This window comes from Liolophura sinensis, chromosome 13 (genome assembly GCF_032854445.1).
Source record: "Liolophura sinensis isolate JHLJ2023 chromosome 13, CUHK_Ljap_v2, whole genome shotgun sequence".
In the NCBI taxonomy this organism is placed as follows: Eukaryota; Metazoa; Mollusca; class Polyplacophora; order Chitonida; family Chitonidae; genus Liolophura; species Liolophura sinensis.
Window position 1 is genome coordinate 3,695,860 of NC_088307.1, and position 11,007 is coordinate 3,706,866.

General features: G+C 38.7%; 1 protein-coding gene across 1 annotated transcript; it reads right to left on the minus strand.

The window, feature by feature from the left end:
• Positions 1–1,662: 1,662 nt before the first annotated feature.
• Positions 1,663–10,327, minus strand: LOC135480130 (ADP-ribosylation factor-like protein 3). Its single transcript, XM_064759892.1, has 6 exons — positions 10,176–10,327; positions 7,310–7,453; positions 6,106–6,222; positions 3,518–3,568; positions 3,062–3,247; positions 1,663–2,359 (listed from the first exon to the last, which is right to left on the minus strand). Exons 1-6 carry the CDS (start codon positions 10,176–10,178, stop codon positions 2,303–2,305), a joined length of 558 nt encoding a protein of 185 aa, XP_064615962.1. The 5' UTR covers positions 10,179–10,327; the 3' UTR covers positions 1,663–2,302.
• Positions 10,328–11,007: the final 680 nt, after the last annotated feature.

Sequence of the window (11,007 nt, forward strand, 5' to 3'; positions counted from 1 at the left end):
AACTCACCACATCTACTAGTACATCACAATACAATACCAGTGCTAGACAAAAGTTTTTGATACACCAGGAAAAAGGCAGCACTGTGATACTATAATGGAGGACACCAGGACGGAATTGATCACGTGTGACAAAATTAATAGGTACACTTCCCAACAGGTCACCTGTACTAACTACCTCGGGTCTAGATCCTTGAATATGGCCCTGTCCTTACCTTAAGAAAATAAATCCAGTAGGCCCAGCGAATCTTTAATTTTTACATTTTTTATTAGCCTTATTTTGGAGAAAAAAAAAAGGATGTTTGATATTTAGAGAAAAACATGGAAGATATCTCATTTTCTTCTTGTGTCTTTACGGTTGCAGTCAGGTGTTGTACCTAACCCTGTAATAACCTCCACTTTCTAGATATAAAATCCAACACTGTTTGGGTTTATCTTAATCGGTAATATGATCCTGACACTTTGAGCAATCCACCCAATACCTCTGCCAGAAACAGACCACTGTGGATGAAAACAATGGGGAAGGAAGGGGAAGGAAGGGAATGGGGTGGCCTGAGGGTCAGGATAGGGTAAGAGTATTTACCCACGATCAAAAATAAGTCTCCACAGATTGAATCAGACAGAGGACTTATTTTATCACTGATGAATCATCAAAACGCCATTCAAACTTTAGAAATTAACATCACAAATTGACCAATGAGTTCAAATTATGACTTTCTCGCCTCATTAGGTCTGTAGTTTACAAAGAGAATGAAAAGGCGTGTGCATGAGCTATCATGACAAACCATTCCTTTAGCCACTGCACTGTCTGGGTAGTCAAAGGTGTGCAAATACTGCAAGGCTGCGTTGTGAAATAAGGAACCACAGTGGTGACATCTGGTGGAAAGGGGAAAGTACTCATGCTTTAACGTTCCTCAAATGGTTTCTGGTTAAAACATTGAACATGAATTTTGGAACATTACAAGTCTTGTTTTCAGGCTGTGACCGTTTGGCAGCTATTGGAGTCATCATAAAAGTCTAGAATCAAAAGTGAAGGAATTTAAAAAAAAGATTCATAGAATGTGTGTTTAAAGCTACATTTACTGGTTGCCAGTAGTCTTCTGTGATCAGACCTCCATAAAGCTGTCAAAACCCTTGTGCGATGTTTCCACTATTAAGTCCCCCGATACACAGTATTGATCATCGCTCCATGGGTGAAAACTCAACTGTGCACAAAGTGTGCTCCTAGTGTTCCCCAATCTAGCCTGAAGGCACCAATGCAAACAGAGATACAATGGAATGCAGTTACATAAAACAGATCCTCTGTATTAAGGTATCTTGCACGGAACAGCAGGTGATAAAATAACTAGGAGCTAAATGGGCAAAATGCTGATTTTTGCAGAAACCCTAAGTTTAGAGTAGTACAGGATATAGAAACCATCACATTTGAAGGCACATTCTGATTACTTTTCGGAAACGAATTTCTCAGCTAAAAGCCATATTTTAACATTTTTTTTAATGGTAAGATCTTATTCAAGGCCTATCTCACCTACTTGTAGGTTAAATTCACTTTGCTTTCACATCCAGTAACATCACATAGTTACGTAACCAAAGAGTATAGTGATGACAGATTCAGAGCACCTATGTCTGTGTGTCTGTGTGTCTGTCTGTGTGTGTGTCTGTCTGTCTGTCTGTATGTATGTATGTATGTATGTATACATGCTTGAGGTTTAAAGTTGTACTTAACAATCTTTCAGTCCCATGACGATGAGAAGGCATTAGGTGTGTGAACATATACTGTGTCTTTTTGTTGTAGGGCGAGTCCATGACACCAATGAGCTGCCCAGAGCAACTATGACATTACTGCAAAACTATGAATGAACCATTCAGATCACTTTGCGTTCTACAAGTCTAGTATACGCCTCCTTAAACAGGAAGTAAAGCACAACACAGATCAAGACTACTATAAAGGTTAGACAGAGATACAGAATCTATTTTTCTACCTGATCAATAATAATGACTTTCTCCATATAAATACAGCTTTGATAGCTCAGCTCATGACTGCAGATTAAACCAATTCATCAATCACGATTTTAATACCAACACAGGCATCTGCACAGTTTTCACAAAACCTCATGTGAAGTCCAGGAAATGAGGTTATCACATTGAGACAACCTCATAAATAATTTGATGTCAATTCTGATTCCCTCGGAATCCATACAAGATGCAAATACCCAAGGGATTTAAAATCCATACATGTTTTCACATATTCTATATATGTATCACTGTATGATCAGTGGCTGTAACAGCTGGTCCACAAATTGCTTCACTTCTTCGAGGATTTTTTTTGGTTCATGTTTGACAAGACCCATTCCATCCCTTCCTGTAATGAGAAAGGCAAACAGGAAATGAATCCATGTAGATTACTGTGTCCACTGGGGAGAATTGTAGTTTGTCACACCTCAGCATTCTTGTTCACATTTTGTTTTGCTTTTTATTTATATATTTTATACTGTACTTAAGAATAATTCACTTGTACAACGGCCCCTAGCACTATGGTTCGCGGACACCTGGGAAACCTACAACCATTCACAGGTTACTATAAGGCCTTCCCTCATATGACTGGAGAGGAATCCAGCCTGAGCAGGACTCACAGCGACCTGCTTGATGAGAGGTTCTAGAGTCATTGTGCTGCGCTAGTACATTAACCCCTAGGCCACAGCGGTCTTAAATATCTTAAGATATTTAATCTTCAAAAATATATTTTGAACAAACTAAAGAAGACATCCCTGCCAATCACAGCATGCAGACCCAGAATTGGCCACCCTAGGTCTTTAGCATACAAGGAAAACGCTCTGCCCATATGACAGATATGACCAGCAACTTGTTGATTTGTTATTTATTATTTAATTACGGTGTTATAGTTGTCAAACGGTCACACGAAAACGGCAAAGACTTATTAATTATTTACATGATTTATTTGATTCTAAAAATTTACCCAAAAAAGAAAAGATAAACTGAGACAGTGTCATATAAATCTAAGTACATTTTAACGGTCACTTTCACGTCCCACAATCAGACTGACCTTGACCCCTTCGGACTGCGTGGCCGAGCACGGCTGTATCTGCCACTTCCTGTCACTGATATGCTCTAGCTTCAGACCCTCTGCAATCTCATTGGCTGTTGCAGCACCCAGCAGGTCTTGTTTATTAGCATACACCAACAATGGAACACCTGCCAGCTTTTCCTCGTCTAAAAGTTCCGATAATTCCTGAAAACATTTGGAATATATCGTGTATAATTATTTTTAATAATAAGTATTTATTCCTTAAAGTGCAGTTTTTCTACAAGCATTATGTACTGCAAGAGAGGAGCATTACATAAAAATTAACCTATGTTTTATGTATGTAACGCCATCCTGAGTTGCAATGAAAAAAGACTACTGATACTTGATAGCATGAGAGTTAAAATATCTTATGCTTAAAATGCAATTCATCAACTATCATCCGATATTGTGAGAAAATTTAAAACTTGCACTCACCACACTTGTCTCTTCAAATCGCTTTTGATCTGCACAGTCTATTACATAAATCTGTGAAACAAACCAGTGATCAATATATTCAGGTATTGAAAAGACAATAAAATGAGCAGTTGATTTTATATGCATTTCAAGATGTTTTATGAAAAGTTGCTATTCTTAAATTTCAAGAGTGTAAAACCCTCTGGATTATTAGATTACAATCTTTTTAACATTTACATGTATACACCGGTACATACATATACAATTTATGTATCTGATTGGTGTTTTACACCACATTCAATAATATTTTGCTTATACGACAGCAGCCAGTATTATGGTGGGAGAATTCTGGGGATTTCAAATCATTTGCAATATTTATCTAACTTCAACATACCTAAAGTGAACGCATGTAAACTGTGAAGAAAAGTTGCTTGACATGTTATCAAACACAAACGGTTTTGGTCACAGAGACAGGTATAGGCTCATCCACACCAGTGGATTTGATTTAAAATAATTTTAATGTTTGAAAAGAGTGATGCACTTTATTAAATCTTTGAACTGTATCACCTGTTTTGTACAGTGACACGTTCACAGATAACGCCAGTATTTTATCACCTGTTTTGCACAGTGACACGTTCACAGGTAACGCTGATATTTTATCACCTGTTTTGCATAGTGACACGCTCACAGATAACGCCAGTATTTTATCACCTGTTTGCACAGTGACACATTCACACATAACGCTGATATTTTATCACCTGTTTTGCACAGTGACACGTTCACACATAACGCCGATATTTTATCACCTGTTTTGCACAGTGACACATTCACACATAACGCTGATATTTTATCACCTGTTTTGCATAGTGGCACGCTCACAGATAACGCCAGTATTTTATCACCTGTTTTGCACAGTGACACGTTCACAGATAACGCCGATATTTTATCACCTGTTTTGCACAGTGGCACATTCACACATAACGCTGATATTTTATCACCTGTTTTGCACAGTGACACGTTCACAGATAACGCCGATATTTTATCACCTGTTTTGCACAGTGACACATTCACACATAATGCTGATATTTTATCACCTGTTTTGCACAGTGACACGTTCACAGATAACGCCGATATTTTATGACCTGTTTTTGCACAGTGACACAGATAACGCTGATATTTTATCACCTATTTTGCACGGTGACACATTCACACATAACGCTGATATTTTATCACCTGTTTTGCACAGTGACACAAATAACGCTGATATTCTTGTGAAAGGTAATTACTGTATTTCACCTCAAGTTTTTCTACTGATTTTGCCTGATTCTGATTGATTCATCAACCTTTCAGGGCAGATAAGGTTTTTTGATTAATTTCTAGGCAGAAGAACACGTGTTGGCATAAGTATAATTTTAAGGCCTTTAAGTGCTTCTGAAAGTTCATATTTACAATAATTCTTCAACCTTTTCGCATGTTTTCAAGGTGTTTATTCAGACACATTTTGAAGCCATTATTCTGTGTAGACTGATAAAATTATACTTTTTGTGAAGCTGTGAAATTGGTCAATCAAACCAATGTCTCCAAAATCAAATTATAGATGTGCATAAACTGCACTGAAAGTTGCTCTGTAATATAAAAATGTTTAGCGATTAGGGAACTGCACTTTAGGTGAAATATATGTAGACAATTTGGGCTAGTCTAAAATGAGATTAAAAACTGGATTTGTACTGATTCATTCTTTCTGCAAAAAATACCTGGTATAGCACCTTTAAAGGCAAAAAACCCCACTAAAATGAAGTATATATGACATGAAAGACCTTGAAAACAAGAAGTCTCACTTGCATTTTTCTCCTCATTTTACTTATTTCTCCCACGTGAATTTCATCAAAATGCAATGTCTGAGTCACTCAAGACATCCGATAGCTTCATTTAGGGATACAGTCTAACCCCAGTGACACCAATTCAATCATCTACCCAGGACACCACCTCAAACAGCTACCCAGGACACCACTTCAAACATCTACCCAGGACACCAAATCACACATCCACCCATGACACCACTTCAGACATCTACCCAGGACACCACTTCAAACATCTACCCAGGACACCAAATCACACATCCACCCACAACACCACTCCAAATATCTACCCAGGACACCATTTCAAACATCTACTCAGCACACCACCTCAAACATCCACACAGGACACCACTTCAAACAGCCACCCAGGACACCACTTCAAACATCTACCCAGGACACCACTTCAAACATCTACCCAGGACACCACCTCAAACATCTACCCAGGACACCACCTCAAACATCTACCCAGGACACCACCTCAAACATCCACTCAGGACCCCACTTCAAACATCCACCCAGGACACCACTTCAAACATCTACCCAGGACACCACTTCAAACATCTACCCAGGACACCACCTCAAACATCTACCCAGGACACCACCTCAAATATCCACTCAGGACCCCACTTCAAACATCTACCCATGACACCACTTCAAACATCCACCCAGGACACCACTTCAAACATCTACCTAGGACGCCACTTCAAACATCTACCCAGGACACCACCATGCACAAAGCTCGTGACTCACAAGTACATCTGTATTCTCGTAGTAATTTTTCCAGTAAGGCCTGATCTTCCGCTGTCCTCCAATGTCCCAAACATTGAGCCTGAAGCCTGAAGACTGCACTGTTTTTATATTAAAACCCTGAAATAATCAACAACAAAATTAGAACAAAAACAGCACATAAGAGCACAGAATAAACTCAATCTGGGATTTACATCAAAAAGTTCATTATATGCCTGGCTTAATAAGGTTGTGACCTAATTTACACCAACGGCCGTACGTGGGAAGGTCTTCCAGCAACCTGCGGATGGTTGTGGGTTTGCCCCGGCTCTGCCCAGTTTCCTCTTACCATAATACTGGCCGTCATATAAATAAAATATTCATAAGTACGGCGTAAAACACCAATCAAATAAATAAATAAATAAAAAAGTTAAACCATCATACTGGTGGCCAAATGATCTCGATAATGACTGATTGACAGCCACATGAAACCAGCACATTTGTGTTTTCACGTCTCCTTGCTATGTGTAGGGCATTCAGGTTTAGTACACCCACCATAATCCCATCACTCTTTAATTGGTGGTGTTTATTTTTTTGGTACAACCTACATAAATGTACATACACATATATATATATGCGGGGCTTCAGTGATAGCACATTTGATTTTGGTCACCAGAAATTGACAGCATTACCAATCTCTATAATAAATTAGATCTGATACATATGTTCTAGCAGTTCCCCAAACTAACTATTTGCTGACTAGAACAAGGTTTGAAGGAGCACCAGCTGCAAGCCCATCATGTCTATGTCAAGATAGACATAGATGTTGAAGAGCTGAAATCTAGGTTTTCTGTTTCAGTGAGATAGCACTTCCATTCCCCTTTCCTTCTTACGGTAAGTGGGAAGGTCTGTCCGCAACCTGTGGATGGTCGTGGGTTTCCCCCGGGCCGTGCCCGGTTTCCTCCCACCATAATGCTGGCCGCTGTCTTATAAGTGAAATATTCTTGAGTACGGTGTAAAACACCAATCAAATCAAATCCTTCTTACGAGAGTTAAAAAGTTAAGAGTTAAAAATTAACAAAGGATAACCCAAAACATTATGATTAATATGGGCAGACACTAGTTTGATAGAGCACATTAGTTTACAGTTATAAGTTCTATGTCACACATTCACTGCCTCGTATGTCATATAGTCATATAGTATTTTTATAGTATAATCACAACTCACCTGTGTTGGTGTAATGTGACTGATATCTTCTGAGGCTAGGCTTTTTAACAGGGTTGTTTTTCCGGCATTGTCCAAACCTAAAAGTAGAATTCGCAACTCTCTTTCCTGAGATGACTTCAGCTTTCGTAACAATGCAAGCAGACCCTAAAAATAAAAAAAATAAAAGAAATCTTTGAAAAATACTTGTCTCATGGTCATTTTTCAAGTCAAACACTGAAAGAATTCCATCTTGCTTTACAACAGAAAAGTTCTTTTGAAGATAGAAGACAGAGTTATTGGACTTATTTATTTAATTGTTGTTAAACTCTCTTTTTAGTCTTTACAACTGCCCTGGTTTGTACTATTTCACTGCCATGATATACTGATACAACAACAAAAAAATGGTTAGATTGCAGCTGGGCTACTCTGCAGCTGGTATCTTTAACAACATTAGAAACACGGTGTATACTTGTTCAATCAATCTCAGAATAGTAGTAGCACAGACAGGGACGTAGTCTGGTTCAGACCTGGCAGGTGTGAACATTCAAAATGCAGTATTCATTTGTGATATAGGCAAAACTCTGTCAATGAATAACTCTGAAGTAGTTGCAAAGTTTATGGTTCCCTACTATTTTTGTGTGACCAAATGCCTGTTTCATTCAAAACCTGCATTGCTATGAGGTCAAGTTGAGGTCAAGTCCAGCTTATGCTGGCTTCCTCTTCGGTTTTACGTGGGAAGGTCTGCCAGCAACAAGTGGATGCTCCTGGGTTTCCCATGAGCCCTGCTTGGTCTCCTCTCACCATAATGCTGGCCGCTGTCACATAAGTCACATATTTCTGTGGTGTAAAACACCAATCAAATAAATATATAAATGAAAATCTGCACAGTTCAAAATGAACAACGGAATAAGTCGGTCAATGGGAAACAAACACAAAAAGCTTTACAACTCACACACCATTGGTCTAATATGACATTTAATCCTTAAAGGATTGTTTTTTAGATTTAGCGAGTGGTTCCAGATAAGATTATAGCCTGTTGAAACATTACCTGGCTCATTTGGTGAGCGCGCTAGCGCAGCAAAATGACCCAGAAGCCTCTCACCAATGCAGTTGCTGTGCGTTCAAGTCCAGCTAATGCTGGCTTCCTCTCAGGCTGTAATTGAGAAGGTCTGTCAGCAACCTGCGGATGGCTGTGGGTTTTCCCCGGGTTCTGCCCAGTTTCCTCCCACCATAATGCGCAACGCCGTTGTACAGGTGAAATATTCTTGAGTGCGGGGTAAAACACCAATTAAATAAATAAATACATATTACCGTGAGGGCTTCTAAGAATGTAATAATGACGAAAACAATAGATTTACTGCCCTAGCTGATCTCCAGCTGGCTGCCCATTACAGCAGTGTGGTTCAGCGGATGATGCCACAGATGGCCAACCCAAGTCTGGCTGGCCTAAATAGCCTGGGAATTCGTATGAAAACAATGTCATTTTCGAGAAGGATTCTAGATATACAACAGTAAATATACTGCTTTATCAATTTCAGACCATGGTGAACAACGTTGAAGTAACAATTTATGACACTGACATCTCTGGCCAGACATCAGATTCTGAGTTTTCAGACTCTGAGTTTGATCTTCCAGGCATTTCCAACTGCACTAGCAATATATACGGGCTGGTAAGCTATACCTTTATCCTATGTTACACAGCATATTTCTTGTGTTTATTTTAAGATTTAATATTTATTTACTATTCTTTCTCTCTGTCTGTTTCACAATAAATCTCATTCTATTCCTCCAGGGATTCTAAATTCATACCTATATTTGATGACAACAACCGGTTCATGTTATTGTCAGCCTTCCGAACAGCCTATGCCCATAGGGACATATAACTGTGTACAATATAAATACATGTATTATGTGGACGTTGGCGTTACTGCACAGAGACTTAGTATCTATCAGTTCTCAGTTAAGCTAATAGTATTTTATAACTACTGTGTGCAGGTGCCATTGTGAAAATTCAGCTGTAATCCTCTCAGCTGTAAAATGATGAGAGCAGATAGGGCTGTCCTGGGTGGGTACAAAGTCCTTCCGTCTTGTGCAGTATATCCAAACCTCCCTACGGGCCAAATCCTCTGGAAACTTCAGGGTTCTTCAACAATCATTTTTTACAATCGTTTGCAGAGCAGCAAACCATTTCGTGGAGAAAATTGATGTGCATATTGTCACCTTTGTAGCTTTTTAAGACTGAACTAAATGGTGAAGCTCTGACTGCTCGTTAAGGTTAGCCTTATATGATGTAATTTGGTGGAGACCACCAAATTTTGGCAGAAAAAATGCATAAAACCAGCCTGAATATCTAGTACTTTTAAGAGCCATATTTCCCAGATCAATGTACCTTTTTTAAATATTTCTTACATTCAATTTAATATCTTATTATGAAGAAATAATTAATCTGGACACTAATCCTTTAATGGACTTCTGTCTGGCCTCATTCAGCCACAGGGTAATTCACACTTAGGTAACTCAAAGGAATGTGATGTTCCCCAGAAACAGTTCGCAAATCGATACTGGTATTTACACACCCTAAGAGCTCAAGGCGGCAACTGGTTAAGTTTATTTAAATGACACAACTACATCACTCAAAGATATCCATTGCTTGATTTGAGATTCAACTGACCGTCATAAAAGGTCTACATATTGCACACATAAACATGAAACAACAACAACATGGGCTTTCTGTTAAAATGTGATTGACTCTCATAAATTTTGCATCGTGCTATTTTCTGTTATAATTATTCCAGCATGTACAAGCATAACCACAATTCTGACAGGCGTACAATACATCAACCCACAAAATTACGGTAAAAGACAACGTATTTGCGCTCTAGCTTACCATAGTTTCCGTCGATTTCTGCTTAGCTTTGGAGGTAACCACGGTACGTCGTGACGTCACGCTCACCGGCTTCGACCTTGACACTTTATGCTTATAGCGACCTAGACCCTAATTTACACGTGGTAATGTCAGATAGACGTGTTTACAAATTGGGAATTTGATGACGGCGTTAAAAGCTAGCTAAGCAAAACTTGTGGACTGTTGTTGGAAGGCCAATTGAACAAAGCAAGCACCTGGAAACTTGTGACCTGCAGGTAATATTTGCAATCGATGAATGGAGATAAAATAAAGGTGGATAATTTCTAGATGAAACCAAATTCGCCTAATGGTTCAATCCCGTTACTGTATGTTGGCCTCTCATATGCGCTAATGCAGTGTATATGTAGATATTTAGATAGGGTGAAGTGAACTTCAGTTGTTTAGCACGAATATATTTGGGATGACTGATACATTTGCCAATATTGTGACTTTATATGTCAAGATATTTATGAATAAGGCCATGTACCGGTAATTTACTTATATTTATTTATTTATTCAATTGGTGTTTTACGCTGTACTCAAGAATTTTTACTTATGTAATGACGGCCAGCATTATTGTTGGAAGAAACTGAGCAGAGCCCGGGGGGAAAACAACTCCCGTCCATCTGCAAGGTTGATGGCAGACCTTCCCACGTATAGTCAGAGAGGAAGTGTATAGGTTTTGCATTTTTTTATGTGTAAATGTAGGCCTACCTAATAAATATATTAAACATTTTATTGTTTATGTTGCTATTGAAAAATAGTGCAGGCTGATTGGCTGATATATTGATGCATGATGAACAGTACATGTATG